The sequence below is a fragment of the Heloderma suspectum genome, chromosome 4 (assembly GCF_057233095.1).
Source record: "Heloderma suspectum isolate Gila_16-S chromosome 4, 16-S_ref, whole genome shotgun sequence".
Lineage (NCBI taxonomy): Eukaryota > Metazoa > Chordata > Lepidosauria > Squamata > Helodermatidae > Heloderma > Heloderma suspectum.
Genome location: NC_139461.1, coordinates 245,483,659 through 245,507,125, shown reverse-complemented (window position 1 = coordinate 245,507,125; position 23,467 = coordinate 245,483,659). Strand labels below are relative to the sequence as shown.

The 23,467-nt window shown below is 41.4% G+C and overlaps 1 protein-coding gene across 2 annotated transcripts in view; it reads right to left on the bottom strand.

Annotated features, from left to right (window-relative positions):
- Positions 1 to 23,467, bottom strand: part of PPARD (peroxisome proliferator activated receptor delta) — a 73,901-nt gene that overhangs the window by 16,584 nt on the left and 33,850 nt on the right. For both annotated transcript variants that reach the window (XR_014790630.1, XM_084853089.1), the window contains exons 3-5: positions 7,476 to 7,715; positions 2,213 to 2,364; positions 1,096 to 1,234 (exon numbers count right to left, since the gene is read on the bottom strand). Coding sequence is in view for 1 of the 2 variants with exons in the window: in XM_084853089.1 (XP_084709215.1) it covers positions 1,096 to 1,234; positions 2,213 to 2,364; positions 7,476 to 7,611 (427 nt within the window). In the remaining variant the exon portion in view is untranslated. The remainder of the gene's footprint in view (positions 1 to 1,095; positions 1,235 to 2,212; positions 2,365 to 7,475; positions 7,716 to 23,467) is intronic.

Sequence of the window (23,467 nt, the reverse complement as noted above, 5' to 3'; positions counted from 1 at the left end):
CCTTGGTTTCATCACCTCTGCTTGACTGACCTTCAGCCTCTTGCTCACTCTCATGCAGGTTCCCCTGTAATTCTTCCTCTGCAGGCTGCCCTCCAGTCTCGTCCTCAAGTACCTGAAAACGGTTCTATAGTTCCAATGCTTCCACTGGTGTAGAATGGCTTCTAGTTCTTCTGCTCCTAACTGTCACCCTTTTCCAAGGAGTATCCTCTACTGCATTTTTCCTCACCTCAGCATTTCCCTCTTCTACCTCAGCTTGCTGTTGCTCTTCAAGCTTCTGGTCTTCACTTTGCTGCTGTAGTTTGACCGTTCTGTCCAAGAACTCTTCGTGTTCTCTTATTCCCTGGAGGGTTGACAGTCACTGCTCCAGTCCTCTTACTTTTTCTTTCAGCAATGCGATCAACTTGCTTGCTGCACATGTAGGCCATGTTGTTCTCAGGCAAGAAAACAAACATCACACACACCTTGCAGGTCACCACCACTGGAGAGTCTTGTCCTTCCATAGCCTCTTTTCTCTTTTTGTGTCTAGCTTTCTGATTGTTCTAGAGTAGCCTGTGCCTGGTCCTCTACTCACTGGAGGTTAAAAATAGAGTCCCACTCTTTACCTTTGTCTCCTTTGTCTCCTCTTCCATTGCAGCTCCCCTAGCCAACTCCTGTTTCCTTTCCCTGTTTGCTCACTCTGCTTGCTCTCTGGGAGCATGCTTGCTTCTACAGTCCCTAGACTAGCTGGAGCAGCTTCCTCTGCTCTGTTCTGCTCAGCTGGGAAGCAGGAAACATATTTTTATTTTCTGCTGCAAATATTTTTAGTGCTGCCTTTTGCTGCTGAAAACTTTTATATTGATTATGACTGTTTTATTGTGTTTTACTAGCCACTATAAGCCACCCTGGAAATATTTAATTGGCAGCATAGAATTGTTTTAAATCAAATAAAACCTACTTTTCAGAATGGAGGAAGTCAGACACCTTTATGATATACCAACTGTGGAATCCCAAAAAATCTCTAGTCATTGCTAAACATGTTGCCCACAGTAAATACACAGTTCCATTTCTCCCTAGGCCCTTCACCCTTCAACCAGAGCTACAGGAGGGAGGCCTCACCATTGTGCGACATGCCCAGAGAGAGGCATTTCTGAAAGCGGCAGTACTGGCACTTGTTTCGGTTCTTTTTCTGGATCTTGCAGTTTCGCTCACATTTCTCATACTCCAGCTTCATACGAATCGTTCGACGAAAGAAGCCCTGTTGGTAAGCGAGCAGAGCAAAGAGGCAGATGTTGGAAAGAAACAGGAAGGTTCATTCCAATAACAACAGCTCCTTCAAAAGTGCCAGGATTAACTGCCGATCTCAGGACACAGAAACATTTTCGGCAACAAATGAAGTGGCCACAAACAAAGCCTCTATCACAAGGGATAAGCATACACACACATAGAAGAATGCGACAGGGAGGCAGGAAGCCTAAACATGTTTGTCCTATATAGGAAACGAGGCAAGAAACAGACATGTAATACCAAAAAATGCCACCAGGGGGATAGGAATAGACAAATTCCAGCTTCTGAACATCCTTGCTATCTCTCCACAGCATTATTTTGGGGTTTTGGCCTTGAAGAATTTTGGCATCACTTAGACACTGAGTAACTCAGTTCTGTTGGCATATGTGGCAGGCAATGGAATTTTGTGATTGCTACAGCAAGCCAAACAATTAGGAGCAGAATATATTCACAGGTGCCCTGTGGCATATATCAGCCAAGGATAACTTCTAAAAGCTGTATATATGATCTCAGAGAGACTAGGGATTCACCGGAGAACAGTGAGACAGTGCAGAAAGGTAAAGGAAGTTGCTCGGCTGGAGAATGCATTTGCTATGCAAACTCCTGTGCAGCTTAGTGACAAATTCCAGAGGGGCAGCCATGTTAATTTATGCAGCTTAGGAACCTTACTACTTGCCTCCATCAAGAGAATATCATTACTTTGTGTTCTTTGACCACAGAACCTTATTAATACTATATTGGCTTTGCAGAGTGAGGTTTCTGTTCTGCACTGCCAGAATAAAGGTTTTTCTAGGACCTCTACTCTGATTGTGGCAGACACACACTTGGATCTTTCGCCTAAGAAGGAAGGATTCTGCTTTCCTTCTACAATTTATTCACTGAAGCCCAATGGCCTGCCTCCTGTAACCTTCAGGCTGCACGGGGACTGTATATTACATATGACACATACCTTGCAACCCTCACATGCATGCACTCCATAGTGGAACCCTGATGCCTTGTCACCACAGACCCTGCACTCTACATTCAGACTTCCTGAGGTTGCCTCATCACAGCCCATCTGGAGTTGGTCTGATAGAGAAGGAGAAGAACTCTGGGAAAGATCTAACAGGGAAATAAAATTGGAAGTCATTACATTGCCATTCTGCAAAAGTGTTCAGCCAGGCACATAGCAACTCTACAGCAGAACTTTCTCACTTGTCTTTTGCATTCCCCAGACATGACCAAGTAGTTTGCATTTATAAACTGCTGGGTTTTAGAGAAAGTGCCAGCTTTGGCCTGCATCTTGCATCAGTGAGTATAACACTGATACAAGCCGAGTTATCTAATCCATTGTTTATAATATGTATGTCATTTCCTAATTTTGTTCATGCTCAGAACAGATAAGGAACAAAGACTAATTCCATCCTTCCAGTTCAGGGAACCTAGAAGTGCTACTGCATTAGAGCCCCCAAACTGCAGAGAAGGTTTAAGTGATTAAACCCAACATTCCTCAACATGCAGTTATGAGAATACACAAGTGCTGCTCGGAATGGAATTTCTTGCCATTGCAACCAAGCCAATGTCTCCTCTCATTCTGCACATTAGAACTGCTCTGAGTACCTTTACCTTTCCTGTTCACCCCCAGGTCAGGCTAAATTGCATTTTCTTCTTTAGTAGAACTGTGAAAGTTTTTGTGACCTTGATTCTCAATAAATTAGTTGCTAAAAAAGTTTTAAAATATGTTCACTTAATTTTCATGTCTCTACAGCTCAGCTCACTGGCAAAAACTTTGGCATAAGGCCTGAAAGTGACCAACACCTGACATTTCAGAGGAAGACTTTCCCACTATCTAGTCCACAGATCTGAGCATGGATTGGCAACAAAGTTGAGGCAGAAAGAAACTTAAAACCTTAGCCTAAGATGTGAGTAGGAAAAAATAAAATTAAAGTTTGTACTTCAACATCGTTTTCAGCATTTGTTGAAGGCCTGATGCTAAAAATAAACATAATTTCTTAGATCCAGACATGTTCATCCTGATGTGGGACTGGCAAGTGCTAATGTAGCACCATAGTCATGTCCGCACTAATTCTCTTAATGTTTGCGCAGACAAATTAAAAACAGGAATTGCAGTGGATATTTTTCCCATGGGATCAACTCAGCTGCCTTGAGCCTTTGCAATATGAATGACAGACGCATATATCAGCAATGCTGATTTAGTTAGCCTGAAATATAGGGGAAGGCAAGGTCTGCTATCTGCTCCTCTTAAAAAAAAGTTTTAATGCAACACATGTTTCATTTGAAATGTCCATTCATCACTACTACTTCTTTTTTAAAGGGGGGCAATCAGTTTAGGAAGAGTTGCAAATCTAATCCAGGGATGGAAAGGATGTGGGTTTATGATGAAACAGGTGTGGCCAATCCATGCTGTGCACAGCTAGCTTATGCTGTAGCATACAATGAACCAGTTTTCCCTCTGCTCCACACAAGAGAGAAAATTATTTGTTTAGACTCACCATATTACATTCGCTTCCAGAGTAGGCTTAATACTGAAATAATATGATGGCTGTATACTGCCTATGGGCAGAATGTAAACCTACAGGCAGGACCTGTGCCAGTTTACCAGTTTATTGTATGTACAACACCTACACTGTATGCATTTTAAATTACATTAATCATCACAATATGAATTGTATGGATATTCTCATACTTCAGATTTTAAAGTAGCAAAGGAGTACCCATTCAGTTAAAGTGAATTGTAAAAAAAAGAAAAGGTTCCACCATTATAAGCCTCAAAATTCTACTGCTTATAAAAATGACACCTGTGGAAATATTAACATGAAGCTTAGCATCCATAATCTACCTGATGCACTCTACAATCTTGTAAAATTTCAAACTGATCCAATATAAATTGTCACAGACACAGCAAATTAAAAAGTGCTGAAAATTGATACATTTGTACTTTCTACTCAAGTTGCATCTCAGCATATTGTATATTTCTTTCAAATTCTGTGGGAAACTACTGATGTACTTTATTCAGGCTTGTTGAGGTAGTGTGCCTTTCATTGGTTTGGTGAAATTCTGATCACCGGTTTAAAAGTTAACAAGGTTTTAATGCCCCATGAAAGCCTATGGCAGCAATTGCTGGCAAAGTTGTATCAAGCATGCACAGTTTCACTCTGAAGCTAGCATGCTGCCAGTATTCTAGTATTCTAGTATTGAATTCTAGCATTCTTGTCAGCATTTCAACAGTGGGGGAGGGGTAAGAGGGAACTGTAATCTGAAATAAGAGTGAGGTAATTTGAAGGCTGAGGGAATCACTCTCACAGACAGATCTCTGATAAAGAGAGGGACAAAAAGAGAAAAGCTATAATGGAATCCTGTGCAGGCTTACTCAGAAGTAAGCTATTCTGAACATACAGGGATATATCTATTCATTTGTGCACATCTACTCAGTTAATGACTTGCTTGTGTGTTCGTTTTTTTTGTTTCTTAAAACACTGTAAATAATTTTCCTTTTTAAACACCAGGGAAAGTCAGTGATCAAAAAACTTGCTGGTTTAAGAGCAGAGTTAAAGCAATCTCATGTTGGCTCAAGCTCCACAAAGCCAGGAAATGGGAAGCTTAGGCTGATGCCTTAACAGACGTGCCCTGTGATCAGTGAATATGCTGTGCAATGTCACAAATTGTGCTTGCTTACAGGCAACAAACAGGCATGGGTCAAATCAGAGGAGGATTCCTCTAGCAAAGTTCAGATGCTTTATAAAGCAATACATGACCAGGACAATGTGATGCATCTTTAGTGGTCCCAGGCACTCCATCCTCCCCATCTTGATTTGGGCCCGAAAGACCAAGGAAAAGTTTGGGTACATGGAGGATAAATTGTAAGCAAACAAAATTTGTGACATTGCACAACATCATCACTGATCACGTCTGTTAAGGCATCAGCCTAATCTTCCAACTTCCTGGCTTTGTAAAGCTTGAACCAACATGAGATAGCCTTAACTCTGGTCTTAAACCAGCAGGGTTTTTTAAATCATCGAATGATAAAATTTATTAATCCTGATTTCCTCGTGCTTTGCTCACTTGCACCAAACCCGGTCTGCTATACAAACAAGTTCTGCTATACAAACTCCCTAAAAAAACAGAGACAGACAGGAGAGGCAACAGAAGGTCTAGTTACGAATTCCTGTCTAGGCTGACTAAACCATTTGGGTCATGCTGCAGTACCATTTGTACTGGCTTCTCACTCTACTGGAGTATGAAATAGCTGGGTGTTGTCTTTCATTGGCTGGTTGTCGGTGGAATCAGCTATTTAAGGTGTAAGGCAAATCATGAACATGAAACTGGAATTAAGATACAAAGGAAGCACAGTTTATAGATGAGCCAAAGACAGCAAAGAAGAGAGGATGAAAGAGGACACAGCCAAAACACTAATCCAAAGCGTAAGGACTTCTGACATGAAAAAGGACAAGAAGGCCATGTTGAGACATAAGATGAAGAGTGACAATCATAGTGAAAGAGGAAAAAGATCCGCATGGAGCTGTTCTGAATTGTCTCAGAGGAGAGAAAGCAAAGGAAGACCAACAAGTAGAAGGCTGCTGCAGTAGCCTAAACCGGGGAAGATCACTTGGTGGCCCATGGACAAAATCTAGATCTTGAGATAGTTTTAATCTGGCCCCTGGCAGTCCAACCAATTTTAAATCAAGTACAGTAAAACATTTAGCTTATGAAGAAAAGAGAACATCTAGTGGTAACAGAGATATTCCACACCTTGCTAGAATCACGCTTTGATTTTGTATGTATCTGAGTGCATGAGGTCAATAACTAGATTACACCAACTTTATTATGCAGCCTAATCAGTGAAGTTATTAATATTTTAACATTTTCTCTCCAACAGAATTGCTATCTTTTCCATCTGAGAATGACCACTATATTTGTTCAAGATAGGCACCACATTTTCCTTAAATCCTGACATAAAGAGCAGTCCAAAAGATAATGATCTTCAATTTGCCCAGTACCACACACACATAATTCCAATTACAACTTGGGGGGGGGGGGATCAACTTCCTAACACTTTTGAATGGATGGAATTAAATCTTTATAATTTAAATGCCCAGCATAAAAAGTAGATACAATAGATATCTGTCAAAACCATGGATAGTTTTAACAAATATCAACCAAGTACTTGAACAATGGTACCATAGGAGAAAGTGGAATGATGACAACTACAGCCTGGTTGTAAAACCATTATGAGAAACTGAATATCACCCCATGGATGTAGTGCCTTGACAGTGAAAGAGAAGCTTAGGAAAAATGAGTGGTTGAATGTAAATACTGGACATTCTATTTTCACCATATCTAGTTGGACATCCAGAAGGAAACGTCAGTAAGACAATCAGACATGGAACTGGTTGTAAAGTGCTCAGAGTGCCTGTTTCTGAGTGCCCCTACCAAATGAAGTGAGGTGGGTGACCTGGCACCATCTTTACGGTATTTCTGACGACAAGCAAAAACCTTTTTATTCACCCAGGCTTTTTAATAACTTATAGTCTAAGCCTTGCAGTAATGTGTGTTTTAATTCCGTTTTCAATTTTAAGGCTGTAATCCTACATACACTTACCTAACATTAAGCTCTATTGAAAACAATGGGGCTTACTTCTGAGTAGTCATGTATAGAATGGCACTGTAATCGTTTTTATTTTTTATGTTGTATCTTTAATGGTGCATCTGTTTTGTGAGCTACCCAGAGAACTTTTGTTATGTCATTATATATTAATATATTATATAAATGTAGTAATAAATAGGGAAAGGAAAGAATACATTTAGAAATCATATATGTAAAGATGGTAATTGAAACTGAGAGTACAAATGGGAGCACAGAAAGAGCATAGCAAGAGAGAAGAGGCCAAGTTCTGAGCCTGCAGAACATCCACAAGGAGGAGGAGAAACCAAAAGAGACAGAGAAGTAGAAGTCAGATCTAGGATAAGAGACAGGAGAGAACACTGTTGTGAATGCACAAGCCAAAGCTGAGTAGGACAGAAGTAACATCAAAGGTGGCAGTAAGGACAAAAATAAAGGAAGAAAAGGGTGGGGAATCAATATGACGGATGGATCATACTGTTAACAGATGTGCAAGATTATTGTTGTCCTATTGAACCCAAATAACTTGAAAAACCTATTCTACATATAACGGCCAACTGCTTCTTAAAATGACTCTTCCTCTCCAACCTACCTGTGTAGCTGATAGAAGGTGCTGAATTATCTGGTCCTTCATTTGGATCTGAGGTTCCACCTACTGTCGTCACTGCCTCTTCCTCTTCCTCCTCCTCTTCCCTGACCTCAGATACTTCCTCCTTTGGCTGTTCCATAACTGATCACCACCCTTCAGTGCCAAGACTGCAGCCCCTGTCATAGCTCTGGCATCATCCACGTCTGTCTGGAAATGGGCCCCTATCAGGCTGTTCCTTCTAGCCTTCAGGAAAGAGAAAGAAAACGTTGAAAGGCAACAACAACAACAACAACAAAAGATTGTGCTATGGAGCTTTGCCAGCACCTCAAGGCCAATTAGGCAGCTGTGCATACAGGGATTCGTATAATCTGTGCAAGGCCATCTCCATACTCTGCACTCAATCAAGCTAGGCAAATGTATTCTAATTACATGATGTGCATTTTCATGTATTCGGGATGGTAAGGCAAGGACAGGTGTCATCAAACTCAAGAAAGGAGAAGGAGCATGGGCCGCTTGGGGTGGTATAAGAAGCTATGAAAAATAAGGATGTCCTACCCCCTCAACAGTGGAATATCCCTTTGACCTCTGTCAGCAAACACTGAACTCATTATTTGTAAACTTTCCTACACATAAATAGAAGGTGAGCCCCTGAGCAGGGGAGAAAGGTTATCCAGTTTTGCTACCTATCTCCAGAGAGTGGTGATCATTGTCCAGAATATTTCTGCACTCTGGTCATTTTCCCTCATAGGACCCCTTTACAGAGTATTTGTTGAGTACACATGAACTGTTCCCAATCTTCTTTGGTAATAGATTGCATGGACAAACATATGAAACAAAATCACATATATGGCCGTTATTCTGATGGTCACAGTAGCACTATGTCACACTACAACCTTGGTAACTGCTGCCAGTTATATCTCTGAGACATCAGTGAATACATAATGTTTGTCCATGTAAGGATTTGCCCAGGAACAGACTGCTTGTACATATATAAAAAGATACTGTGTGAACTGGCCCTCAAAGAGATATTTGTCTTTCACTGTACTAAGGGTGTTCTATACAATGCAACTGCTGAGGCTGCAATTTGAGCAGAAGACTGATGGGAAGGCCATCTTAGCCCTTTCCCCCAGTTCATTTTTCTGCAAGATGTCCTTCTTGCCAAGTTGCTAGAGAGTACAACTGGGAGTGATATTCAACAGAATAACAGCCTGAAGAGGGAGGTTTAAGAAATTCCTCTCCCTCTGAGCCATCCTCCACTTCTAAGGTCAGCCCCAGTGATTGCATTATATAATTTAAGCTTTAAAAAAAATCCAGATTTTTCCACCCTACGCTTTCATGTCTAATTCATCCAGAAGTCTCTTGCTTTTTATACTTGGGCAGTAATATGTTTTAAATGTTAGGATGTATTTCCTTGGGTTTTAGATTTAAAAGCAACAGCCTATCACATTGCCATTCAAGGTGCTGGAATAATGCAACCATTGAATTTCCCTCTATGCCAAATACTGTGTAAGTGAGGTTATAACTGTTGGCTCAGAGCTGCCTTTAGATCTCTGTCCTTTCTTTAACAGCCAACAACGACAAGGAATCCATCAAGCTAAACTATTCCTGCAATCTTCAGCATTTTATCTCTGTAAATCCCTCCATATTTCATGCCAGCAGTCAAAACCATACATTATCTCTGCTGCGTATGCACTTTCCCCAACAAGAAAACACACACTCTTCTCCCTAGCACAATACTCATGCAACTGGGGATCCAGTACCAGAAGTACAATATCCTGTCCCCATCACTTACTTGAATGTAATGACCAACTTTGCTGGGAGCTGGGTGGGGAGAGGTAGCTTTACTGTGGGCACACAGCTGTACTTCTGCTTAACGCTTTTATTATCAAGGGAAATATGCACACCAGCTCTGTAGGGGAGAGTGTGCAGCCTTGTTACAGGGGGACAGGAACAGCTTTGCTGGTTTTAATTTCGTTGTTGTTAAAAGGCTAGGTGAGCACTCTTGCAATGAAGTAACAGAGAGCACCCAGACTCCAACAACTGACACACAACAGATAAAACTTAAAGAGTTCACAAAACACACTAGTCATAGGGATGGAGTTGTGTAGTGCTCATCAATAGCTCATCTCACAGGCACTGTAATAGGAAGTGCTAACAATCACAATTGGGATGTGCTAGCTGGGAGCAGGATGGGGCAGGGGCTGGCATTCCATTTTCTCTGTGACAAAATACTGGGATCATATGCTAGGAAAACACAATATCCCTACAACTGAAGCATTTCCTTGAAGGAAGATGCTTGGATCCAAAGAAACAGATGAGTAGAAATGTATGTTTACTGCATGAAAAAATGATAGTCCAGAAAGGTCTTAAACTCCAAACAATGGGAGATTTACTTAAAACTTTATCTGGATTAAGAATATCATCCTTGCCAGTTTAGTCCACAGATGCACTAAAGAATGTGGAATCATTACTTGTATTTTTAGGCATGAGGTTATATGAGTTCAGAGAAGCAGATACTGGTATACACAAACACCATTTTGTACATCACTTTGCTTCCAAAACAGCATGAAATCAGTGCATACAATACACTGAAAACAAAGTCTGCATATTTGTGCAGATGAGGAAGTAAGCCAAAAAGGAGTCTGTGAGAGGACAAGCCAAAAAGGAGTCTGTGAGAGAACAGGCATCAACAGGATTCCAAAACTGACACCCTGGTTACTGGGCCAACTGCCACACCCACACTCTCTTCATTTCATTCATAAGTGTTAATGAAGCCAGCACAATATGCATAAATACTAGATAGTTCATGACTAAAAGATGTGCTGTATCTGACACAAGACAACAGCTAGCTATTAAACTCAAATCATACAACGGATTGGCAAGAAGTAGGTAGCATGACTGATTACTTGCCAGAGAGAACAACCTCTCCAGGCTCAGCTGAGATCACGCCACTTTCCATCTTGTTTTGAGACGCCCAGCATTTTTAGAGTTCTGTGTTTACTTTTATTCAACATGCTGTAACCAGTTCTTCTTTTTGCTGCCAAAATCATTTGTTTTGAGTGCTCTCTTACCACCCTAAGCAGACGTTGAATTTTATCCAGCAACAAGGACAAACAACAAGATCTGGTGTGCATTCCAGTTATAGTCTTCACTGTTGCTTCAGAAAGATTAGCAAGTCTTACCCTCACCTTGCCTCCCTGTGCATTCCCCATGCAAACCATGCTTTAATAATTAATGCCCTGTTTCATACAACCAAAGTCTGGTTATGTCTCCATTGCCATTTATAAGCCAGTAGGCTTATAAATACTGGCATCTCATTACAAGATACCATATATTGATCAGACATAACAGCACAGATGTTAGTTAGGCAGCTCAAGGTATCCATATTTTAAGACAAGGCAGTGATATATCATTTGTATATCTAGCTCAGTGACTAGTCTGTGGAAGAAGACAATATCAAATACAACAGAGATGTCAACTGCAACCAAGGGAAAACAGCAACTGAGCAATCAATCCCTTGTATCTGGGCAATGGTAAATTGATGAGAATTCTTTAAATAACAAAATCCATATTTGCAAGTTAACCTATTAGTTTCCCTATTATAATAAAAGGTACTTTCTTTCTAGCCTGACTTGCTAAGTGTCAGCTTCCAGCAACCAGATTATATTCTCACAGCAACCAAAAGAGACGCTGAATTATTTCTTTCTCATAAGAACATTGACACCAGTGTTATGGCTTCCAAAGAGTAGAAATGGAAAACAGTCACCAGCGGGTTGCTGTGATGGTGGCCCACGCAAAATGACTTGGTGACACTGAGCTCAGGCTTTAATAGAAAGGTATTATCTGTTCCACAAAATCACACTTTCTGCAACCAGTAATATCTGGCCTCCTTTCAATAGACCTGCCAGCTGAGAAACTAAGAATCAAGTAAAGTACAGAAATGGAATTTCTCTCTCTCAGAGTAGACAATTGAGATACCATACATGCCACAATATTATCAGAGGAGGAAAAGGAAAAATCTCAGCTGACAAGCTACCAATGTTGTAAGATCTAAGCCAATAACATTACTTGTAGCTGCCAACACAGCCAAACTGTAATTGTAAAATGGTGCCCTATCACTGTTTTTAATTGAATTTTTTGATGGCCTAGTTTTTCATCTCTACCTCCTACTCCTATAGCTAGCCATATCCAATACTGCTAAACAGGAAGAAAATGGAGGCTTAAAAACAAACAATGTAGTTTTCTAAGGCCCTGTCCTAGTATGCCGTGCGAGCAACATTCTGTAACCCCTGTAGAAAATGGTGACACAGCCCTGAAAAGGAGTCTCACCATAAGAAATCTCTCTCATTCTTTTGTATTTATGTTTTGTTATAAACGCATCCCCATCACGATGAAAAATACTGATAACCATGGCTTTCCACTGAATTGTACTAGAGATTTCTTATTTTGCGGTAAGAAGCATATACATTTATGCAAGTCATTGAAAGCTCTGCTACTTGTATGCATCACTCCAGCGATGATGCCTAGGCCAAACAGGAATATGTAATGCTAATGCTGTCTTCTTTTAGAACCATTTCAACTTAAAATAGGATTTGTTGGTAGCTGGGACTGGCCAAAATAAACATGTTTCCAAATTCTCTCCATAAAATAAACTGTACTTCCTATAGAAGCATGTGGGGTGAGGTTTTTTTTTTTTAAGGAATTGCCTACTTTTATAGCAGCCTTCTCCAACATGGGGCCCTCCAGATGTGATGGGAGTTATAGTCCCAACACATCTGGAGGGCACCAGGTTGGGGGAAGGAGGGGATTGTGTAATTTGAAACTGATTTACAAGGAATACAAGCTTCCACTTCTCCATCCCCCACCCCTCTCATCCAGCACTGAAGGCACTTATTTGTGTGAAACTGAAATAGAGGTTTCCTGTATAAGGATTCAGGGTGCAAGAGAGAAACAAAAATGAGGTATTCAATGGATGGATAAACACACCCTCTTTGGTACTAATCCTTTTGCCTTAGGGCTGGGCTTTGCTTGTCAATTCCATGCAGCCAGTTCAGCGTTTCTTGAGATGCGCACCTGAACCAAAGAGAGATGTTGAGGACTACACTCCAGGCCAGTAAGAGAAAAACAAAGGGGGGGAGTGCGGGCGGAATGCCCAGAACTCTCTATACTTTCATTCCTTAGAAGAGTTGGGGAAAATTAAACATCAATGCCTTTGGTGGGGGGAAGTTCAGTTATTCCAGTTGGGCAGCATCCTGTTACTTTTATTCTTCAAAGTATTCATAGTACTAAGTAGCACACAGTTAATGGAAACTTCCTGATTTATGAGAAAACAAGGACGCTGTAAGATAGTGGCAAAAAACAACAATCACACAGGTAGAGAAAAAGCTACAGATATATCTGCCAAACAAACTCCATGATTCCAAGTGTGCCTGTATGAGAGCCAAGTCTAGGGACGCTACACAAGAATCCTTTTAAAGCAAAAAATGCCAGGTTGGGGGTGGTGCATATGCACACCTTTGTCTTCATGTGTGCACATGTAAATGCAGGCTTGCCCCTCCCCCCTGCGCAGAGTTGTAGCTGTATCCCTTTATCTATTTTAGGGATCAGAGAAGATACTTCCCTAACATCTGGCTCAAACAACCATCTTAGTTTTCATTTACAGTGGAATTATGTGAAAAAAGTGAGAAAAATAATAAAGCAGGTTTATAAATAAGTGAAGAGAGCTCCCCTTTAGTACCTCATAAAGAACACTGAGACCCCATTCACATACAGTGTTATCCTTGGCCCTCTCCTACACACTTGCACCATAGGAAATGGCACACACAGAGGAAAAACTAGTCACTGTAGTTTGAAAGTAATGAACTGAATCTTTTTATTAAAAAAAATACGTACATAAAGGCATGCAAGACCATCAATCAGGAAGAGCATCTGGTGGAAGTTTGGGAGGGTTGAGATGAAGCTAGGCATGGAAAGACACATCCTAAGACACACAGACTGTCGTTACTCAATCTTCAATTAGAATTCTTTCATCTTTAAATTCCACCAGAGCAATGAGGATTAGATATTTATTTTATTAGGACTGTGCACATGTTCCCTTTCCTCACAGCACACTGGCACTTGAATATGATGCTAGTACATTCCTTGAAATGTTTCTCTGGAGCATGGTAATCTATTTCTTTAAGCAAGCTCAAAACAAAATTAAAGCTTGCTGACTGCTAGCTGCTTAAGCAGAACAGACATGGTCCACCTCACTTTGAGGCATTAATCTTGTCTATGAAACACAGCATAAATTAAACACTCTAGGAATGTTTGCTGCAAGTTTTAGGATTGTGACAGATGACAAAGAGAGAGTTTACAAAGAAGGTGGCATAAGTGCCAATGTTTTGCCATAGGACTTTGCATTCAACACAACAGGGGCCCACTTTAAGCTCAGAGAATTCATCCATCATTCTGTGCTGCCTATTCAACTGCAAGCAACTTTGCTGCGCAGCAAATATGTTGAATGCATGACATAGTGCATGAAATGTATCACCTATAGCTGTTACTGTTTAAGATTGCTAGAGAGCCAGAAATTACTACCATGGGCGAGATATGAACTGCCACCTTAAAGGTTATGTTATTATGGTTTCAAGATTGAAAACATTTCTGAATGTTAAATCAGAGGAACTATTCTCTCATCTTTACTGCAAAACACAATTTGCAACACTGAACCTTGGTGAAAGTTCTTGCTGAGTTCTAACCTGTGAACTGAAACTGGTTGTGCTTAGACATGGTTCTCATCATGCAATCACCCTGCCTCAATCACAGAGTTCCATTTGTATATCTCCTGTGTTTTCTCATCACCTATTCTGTATTTTTTCTTACCATAAAAGATCCAATAAGGTGGTAAAAATGGAATAGCTGCACAATGTCTTTTGATTGGTAGTGCTAGGAGCCATCTGTCTGGAAGCGCCCTGACACATAAACCCTTATATTGGTACGGTTGTAAAATATACCAGCCTTGCACTTAGATCCTATTTAGCAGTATATCCTATTAAAATTAGCAGGACCACATACAACAATGTCCATTTGATGTCTCAGTGAAAGTTATCTCTATGCGAGACATTTCAGATCAGGGTGCAAGTGCTCCATTCAGAATGGGCTGCAAGTTAGCACTACATCCCAACAAAGCAAACTTTATCCAGATCACTGAAAATTCCATATTCACATAACTCTGTTTTTCTTGTAACACCTCTACATTCCAAACATGGCAGGAGGATTTGTCTCCTGTGGAATTAGTACTGACTTAAAAGCCTCACCCATTTCAGCAGATGAAAGCAAGACCAGCCATCAACCCAAGGAGAACTAACACAGCAGTAGGAAAGCAGCTGTTAACAGTAGTAAGTAATCAAAATAGAGTGAAGGACGCAGAGAGCAGCACAAACACAAAGGAACATTGTGCCGTAAGGAGTTTTGGTGGTTAGCTCCAAGGACACAACATGAAAGAAGTTTTTTAATTGACTATAAAATGAGTGGGGAAGGAAAGCTTTCTGCTACTGTCAGCCAGTAACATTGAGATGACAATAGCTAAAATGCTCCAGGGAGGCTCATTCAAGTTCCCATCAGACTGTGCCCACACCAACAACATTGTGATTAAAGAACAAGATCTAATTTAAGAACATTAGCATTGAGAACATTCTCCTCCATTCTGTCTGAGATCTTAACTTCATGCCTGCCTGTGTCTTCCTCACCCCATGTCTTTGGCAGATAAGAAATTGAAGCAGAAAGAAACATATAGTGTCAAAAGAACAGGAGGGACTCATCTGCATGTGCCAATAATGAAAAGAAAAACAAAAATAAACTGCAGGTGCACTCATGCTAAATGACTGCTCCCCTGGCATGTTTGGTCTAACTTCAACAGCTGTAGCAGCCAAGCTAAGCAACTTTTGCATATGCTCAATTGCTGCTTTTTGAGTTATTTCCTGGCTACATGAACAAAGTCTAGCACTCATTGTACATACTCAGCTGTCTTATTTAATGTGCACAGAGTGTTCTCTTTAATAACTAGACAAAAATATCTAGGAAGTAACAATGAGCATGTGCCACCAATGCCTGCACTTTCCTCTCTCTCTTCGTTGATCATCAAGAGCAAGACAGAGTGGAAAGTACAGGCATTTGTAGCAGTTGTGCACTGTCACTTCCTATATCTCATCACCTAGTAATTAGACTCTAGTTATTAAAGAGAATATACTATGTACATTAAATAAGACAGCTGAGCATGCACAACTACCTCTCATAGAAAACCCATAAGATCTCCAGTCCAGAACTACATGAGACTTTCCCTTAGGAGAAAGCCTGACCCTATTCCTTTGTACTAACACTGGTCTGTTTGTGCTAAATGCTGAAAGCAGGATTCTCAGGAATGTTGCCATCTTCTTTTAGCCTTGCTCCTACATCTTTAACAAGAGCAGTCACAGAAATTTAAACAGGTATTTATGCTTTTCCTATCATATACCTAAATGCCAGGAAAATTACACCTCTTTAATTGCTACACAATTGGGGAAGGGCCAGTAAAAAGTTTGGCCACCCCAATTCCTTATTGGGTCTCTTCCATTTATCCTCCTGCAGTCAACCATCTATTCCTTCCTCCAAGTGGAACTTTTCCGCTGTCATTGGAAAAAAACTGCTTGTAGATTTGACAGTTAGATGTACATACATCTTCAGCAAGACAGTATGAATATGACCTATCTATGAGGTCCTATTTTGCTTAGTTCACAGTACTGCACAGCTTAAGTCATTAATGGTATGTGTGCCTTTTCTACCTCTGAGAATAAACCTTATGGGAAGTTAATATGGCAAGAAAAGAAAAGAGAGGCCAGGAATCTCTAAAATATGTTCAAGTGCAGAGGAAATATGAGAGACTGATGACCCAATGAGGCTGATGTTTACAAAGCAAATGTTCACAATAGATTTTCTGGTCAGCAACTTAATCAGTCCCTCCAATAACAAACTCAGGTGATAAGTGCCAACAGAACTAGAGCCAAAATGGGGCCACAAAGAAACAAGAGGAATGTATTTGCATGCTTGAAAGAATTATTCCAGTAAAATCAGAAAGCTAAAAATGAAAAGGGAATAGAGACTATGGAAGGAAAAGACTCTCCAATGGTGGTGACTTGCAAGGTGTGTGCAATGTTTGTTTTCTTGCCTGAGATGGCCTACACATGCAACAAGTGCAAGTTGATTACAGTTTTAGAACAAAAAGTAAGAGGACTGGAGTGGTGAGTGGCGATCCTCAAGGGAATAAGAGAAGACAAAGAGTTCTTAGAATGGTGGAACTACAGCAGCAAAGTGAAGTACAGAAGCTAGAAGAGCAACAGCAAGCTGAGGCAGAAGAGAAAAATGCTGAGGCAAGGAAAACTGAAGTAGAGGATACTCCTTTGAAAAGGGCTAGGAACAGAAGAACTTAGAAGCCACTCTGCACCAATGGAAGCAGTGGAACAATGGAAGCGTTTTCAGGTACTTGTGGATGAGACTGGAGGTCAACCTGCAGAGGAAGAATTACAGGGGCCCCTGCATGAGAGTGAGCAAGAGGCTGAAGGTCAGTCAAGCAAAGGCAATGAAACCAAGGCCTACAACAACAAGAGTAGTAGTAGTTATGGGAGACTCCTTGCTGTGTGGGATTGAAACCCAAGTATGTTGCGAAGACCCATGGACTCGCCAGGTGTGGTGTCTCCTAGGAGGATGGATTAGAGATGTGACTGAAGGGTTGCCTATACTCATAAAGCCCATTGGCAGGTATCCCTTTCTTCTCATCCATGCGGGAACAAATGATACCGCCAAGCGGAGCTACGAAGAAATCACGTCAGATTTGAAGCTTTGGGAAGGAAACTCAAGAACTTTGGGGCTCAGATAGTTTTCTCATCCATGCTTCCAGTAGTTAGAAGAGGGATAGAAAGGGAAAGAAAAATTCTCTGGGTGAATGACTGGCTACGAAGGTGGTGCCAACGAGAGAGATTTGGATTCTGGGGCCACGGGCTAAACTTCCTGGAAGATGGGCTGTTAGCAAGGGATGGGTTGCACCTCACAAGGGCTGGGAAGAATGGGTTTGGCCACAGCATGAAGAGCTTCATCAGGAGGGCTTTAAACTGAATCCTACGGGGGAGGGAGATGTAAAGTTGGGAGTAACAATGGATGAAGGCTTATGCACCACAATAGAGAGAACAGCTCTAATAGTGCCCAATAATAGTCTTTAAAAAATGCAGGAAGGAAGGAAGCCAGACTATAAAGCACATGGACTTCGATGTCTATATACTAATGCCCAGAATATGGGAAACAAACAGAATTGTTTCTTAATGCAGGAGGGAAATTACAACTTGATGGGTGTAACTGAAACTTGGTGGGATGACTCCCATTACTGGAATACAGCAACTGAAGGATATAACGTGTTCAAAAAGAACAGAAGGAACAGAAGGGGAGGTGGGGTTGCATTATATGTTAAAAATACATATTTCTGCACAGAAATATAGGAGGATGAGCTTGGTAGCCCCATTGAGAGCATCTGGGCCAAAATAAATGGAGCAAAGAATAAAGGAACATGGTGGCCGGAGTCTACTACTGGCCACCCAATCAAGGAGAAGACAAGGATGAAACTTTTGAAAAGCAAATTGCTAATGTTTCAAAGAACCATGATGCAGTAGTATTGGGGAACTTCAATTTCCCCGATATCTGTTGGGAAACAAATTCTGCAAAACATGGCCTCTCCAAGAAATTTCTGACTTGTGTTGCTGTTAACTTCCTCCTACAGAAAGTGGAGGAAGGAACTAGAGGATCAGCTATCCTTGACTTGATCCTAACCAACAGAGATGACTTAGTGGATAAAGTAGCAGTTTCAGGAACTCTGGGGGAAAGCGACCATGTTATACTTGAGTTCATGGTTCTAAAGGAAGCAAAAGCTGAGTGTAGCCAAACGTGTACCTTGGATTTTAGGAAAGCCAATTTTAATAAACTCAGAACAATGATAAGTAAGGTCCCATGGGAAGCGACTCTAACGAGAAAAGGAGTCCAAGATGCGGGGGGGGGGGGTTAAAAAAGGAAATTCTAAAGGCACAATTACAAACAATTCCAACAAGAAAAAAAGGTGGAAGACAACAGAAGAAGCCAATGTGGCTTCACAAGACGCTTAGAGATGACCTGAAGACAAAAAAAGGACACATATGGGAAGGCCAAACTTCAAAGGAAGAGTACAAGCAGGTGGCACAGAATTGCAGGGATGGAGTCAGGAAGGCTAAAGCTGAGAACAAGCTGAAGTTAGCAAGGGATGCTAAAAGCAACAATAAGGCTTTCTTCAGATACATGCATAGTAAAAGACAGAGGAAAGCAAGGGTGGTTCAACTATTAAATAAGGATGGCAAAACGATAACAGATGACAAAGAAAAGGCAGAGGTGCTCAATTCCTACTTCGGCTCAGTCTTCTCCCAAAAGAGGGTCTATGACCCTCCCTGGCAAAGGTGAAGTACAGGCTGAAAGGCAGGATTGCAGCTTGAGATTGATAGGCATATGGTAAGGGAACACCTAGTTACTTTCAATGAGTTCAAATCTCCAGGGCCAGATGAACTGCATCCTAGAGTAATAAAGGAACTGGCAGAAGAATTATCAGAACCACTGTCTTATTATCTTTGAGAAATCATGGAGGATGGGTGAAGTGCCAGATGACTGGAGGAGGACTAATGTTGTCCCTATCTTCAAAAAGGGCAAAAAGGAGGAACCTGGGAACTACAGACCAGTCAGTCTGACATTAATCCCTGGGAAAATTCTGGAGCAGATTATAAAGCGATCAATCTGTAAGCACCTTGAAAACAATGCAGTGCGAAGCCAACATGGATTTGTCAAGAACAAATCCTGCTAGACTATTCTGATCTCATTTTTTGATCAGGTCACCTCCCTTGTGGACTGTGAGAATGCTGTGGACATAATATATCTCAGCTTCAGCAAAGCTTTCAATAAAGTGCCCCATGATATCCTGAGAAGCAAACTAGCTAAAAGTGGGCTAGATGAAACAACTATCAGGTGGATCCACAGTTGGCTACAGAATCGGACTCAAAGAGTGCTTATCAATGGGATCTTCTCAAACTGGGGAGAGGTAATGAGTGAGGTACCGCAGGGCTCAGTTCTGGGCCCAATGCTCTTCAACATTTTTATTAATGACTTGGATGAGGAGGTGCAGGGAATGCTTATCAAATTTGCAGATGACACAAAATTGGGCAGGATAGCTAATACTCCGGAAGACAGAAACAACATTCAAAGTGATCTTCATAGGCTGGAGTGCTCGGCAGAAAACAGAATGACATTTAATAGGGATAAATGCCAAGTTCTGCACCTAGGAAAAAGAAACCAAATGCACAGTTACAAGATGGGGGATACTTGGCTCAACAATACTACAAGTGAGAAGGATCTTGGAATTGCTGTAGTTCACAAGCTGAATATATGCCAACAGTGTGATGTGGCTGCAAGAAAGGCAAATGCTATTTGGGGCTAAATTAATAGAAGTATAGCTTCCAAATCCCAGAAAGTGCTAGTTCCCCTCTACTCACCACTGGTTAGGCCTCATCTGGAGTACTGTGTCCAGTTCTGGGCACCACACTTTAAGAAGGATGCAGACAAACTGGAGAGGGTTCAGAGGAGGGCAACAAAGATAATCAGGGGACTGGAAACAAAGCCCTATGAGGAGAGCCTGTAAGAACAGGGCATGTTTAGCCTTGAGAAGAGAAGACTGAGGGGAGATATGATAGCGCTCTTCAAGTACCTGAAAGGTTGTCACAGAGAGGAAGGCCAGGATCTCGTCTTGATCATCCCAGAGTGCAGGACATGGAATAATGGGCTCAAGTTACAGGAAGCCAGATTCCGGCTGAACATCAGGAAAAACTTCCTGACTTTAAGAGCAATATGACAATGGAACCAATTACCTAAGGAGGTAGTGGGCTCTCCCACACTGGAGGCATTCAAGATGAAGCTGGATAGCCACCTGCCAGGGATGCTTTGACTTGTATTCCTGCATTGAGCAGGGGGTTGGACTTGATGGTCTTAAAGGCCCCTTCCAACCCCACTGTTCTATGATTCTATAAGCCCTGAGGCTTGAAAAAATATTTATTTTTTAATCTAAGGGACAACCCTCCACCACCACCACCCCAAACAGCCCAATGAGGACTGAGAATGCTCAGTAGCCACACAATGTTGACTTTCAACTGGAGAAGAAAAATGGAATGGGATGGGGGAGAGGAATGAAGTATCCTGGAGGAGAGCATGGCTGGCTGGAACCCTGAACAGGAGGCACTCCTGTTAGGAGGTGAGGATACACTTCAACGTTTTGTTGCAGATTCTACTTGTAATTTCCTACTTGTGGTTTTTGTGCTAAGCCACATAATTTATTCAGGCAGCATATGGAAAATTATGCTGTAGTTAAGCACCTAAACTCCAACATAAAATGTTTCTTCAAGCGTGCTGCTTTTAATCCTCATTCACACAGGAATATTTTAGAGTCTGTCCTGTTTTACAGTTTCAAGGTGTGGTGGCCATTTCTCCAGGGATTCATCTCTCACATGAAATGCTTAGCACGTCTTTCATTATTTCCCTGGCTTTTCATCACCATGTCATACACTCCCACTGTTTTGATTTACCAGGGACAATCCCTGTTTTTTGGTGCCTGATCTTAGTAAATGGCTACCTGACTTTGCCTTTGGGGGAGATACAGGGGATGCCTTTACAAATCTAACATGTACACATGTGCATTAGGGTGAAATCATTTCCCTTCCACCCATGGCTCCAATAAGAGTCTATCCAGATGTTAAATGTTGCTGAACATGCATGCATTACAGCTATTCTATAAGTACAACCGGATCCATTGTGAGATTACACCATATGTGAGCAACCCTTGAGGCCTTCTATGCGGCCTACTGTGGGTGCCCATACATAAGCGCCTGCCACTGAATTCCCCTCCTCCTTGCTGAGTTCATGCCCCTCTCAACCCACCATTCAATCAGCAGTTAGGTGGGCTTGCGGAAGTGCACTTGTGCTGGGGAAGGCATCACACAGGGAAGATTCTCCCTGAACGTTGTCCTCCCCAGCACAATCACATTCCTGCAAGTCCAAACAGCTGCTTGGTGGGGCTGGTGGGAGTGCGATTTAAATGCGGAACGCAGTGCATGGGAAGTCATCCCCACATGCCATCTTCCTCATTTAAATTGTACTCCTCCCCCCACCCATCTGATTGGACCTGGGAAAAGTATGAAACGTGCTAGGATCTCAGCTTGTAGGTGCCTCCCCTTCCCAGTGCACTGAGATGGGGGTTGGGAGGTGAAACGAGGGTGGAGGTGTCTCTGCCCCCCCCCCCAGTATGCAGCCTTGACCACGTTCACCTAAGGGACTGCAATCCTTGACTCTGAAAAGGTTGCCACTCCTGGATTAGACAGTCTATTAAGATTTTTAAAGGCAACTGTTATGATCAGTTTACTAGTACATACAGCTTCATATACCATTGCAGGACATGTTATTAAAATGAACACAGCATAAAGCAAGTAGAGAAGAGCCTTTAGCAATGTAAGGAGCACTCCAGCAGTAACCCTTGATTTGAAAACAGAAATGTTACACGTAAACAAGTGTGTACTTATTTCATCAGTGACGTATTAAGAGTGTATTTATTTCTATTGAAGGCAAGCAAGATAAAAATGTAACTGATAAATTAAAACTATTTCTCACATTTATATCCTGCCTTGACCTGTTTAGCTTCAGCAAGGATGCTTCGTCATGTGCCTGTGTACCATTATAGAGTCGTCTGAAATTAATGGAACTCACTGGTGTGGTGTTTTGAAGCAATATGTAGACGTCTGTGGTGTGCCTGAACAAAAGTAGTATAACAATACATGTAATTTCCCTTATAGTACTCATTTTATACTGTAAGTAGCCTTAGGAAAACTACTGTCTTGATGGGCGAGAAAGGGAGCAATCCTCTCCATGCTTAGACAGAAAAAAGTCCTACTTGTAATGGGGCTAGCTGAGGCATGCTGGGAATTGTAGGGCCTTTTTCTGTAAAAACAAGCATAGGATTGGGCCCTAAGACATAAATAAACAAAAATATAAAAGCTAAATATTTTGCACTGAAGTTGCTTATTTAGTGCATATGGTCTGTTCTGGATTTCCTGATACGCTAGCAGGTATTGACAATGCTCTGACTCAATTGACACAATGTTTCATAATTGTGCAACCAAGTCCAGTGATACAACTTATTAAATTTGATGTCTTCCTTACATACAGTTTTTGACAATTTATTCAGCTCTTTAAGCATCTGCTATGACTTTATATGCCTGTATTTTTTCACTGTTTAAAATTAACACACATACACACCCTCCATCATGTCACATGGCTATCCACTTGCTTCTCACAGTATATGGACTGAGCTTTGTGCCTGGTGTCAGTATGTTTAGTACTGCATACTTTAATTTTATCAGGTAGTCTGCCAATGAAATAATTTTGTTTAGGAATCTGCACTAATCTAATCTGGATCTCATGTCCTCCTCTTCCCCCAAAATGTATATTTTTGTTACAACACTTGATCCAGCTGACTGAACATCTTTTTCACATAATATATTGCATTTATATAGCACTTATCAGGCACTCAAAGCACTTCACATAAATGATATCCTGACTCCTTACAACAACCCTGTACAGTAAGCTAGCATTATTACATCTACATTGCAGATGAAAGGCCAGAAGATGGAGAGAAGAGAGGGTTCCCTATATTTCAGGTGAGAGTTCAACAGGGGACTTAGTGGCTCACAATTTACACTCTTGCTCACTACATTACAGTAACCTTCTCCAGCCTAGCACCCTTCAAATAAGTTGAATTGTAACTCCCATCATTCCCAGGTTGCCTGGTACAGCCACAAAGGAAGAGAGAGAAGAAACCATATGGTAGGTGGAGCTGGATGAGGACCTGGTAAATATAACCTTTGTGCATGAACCAA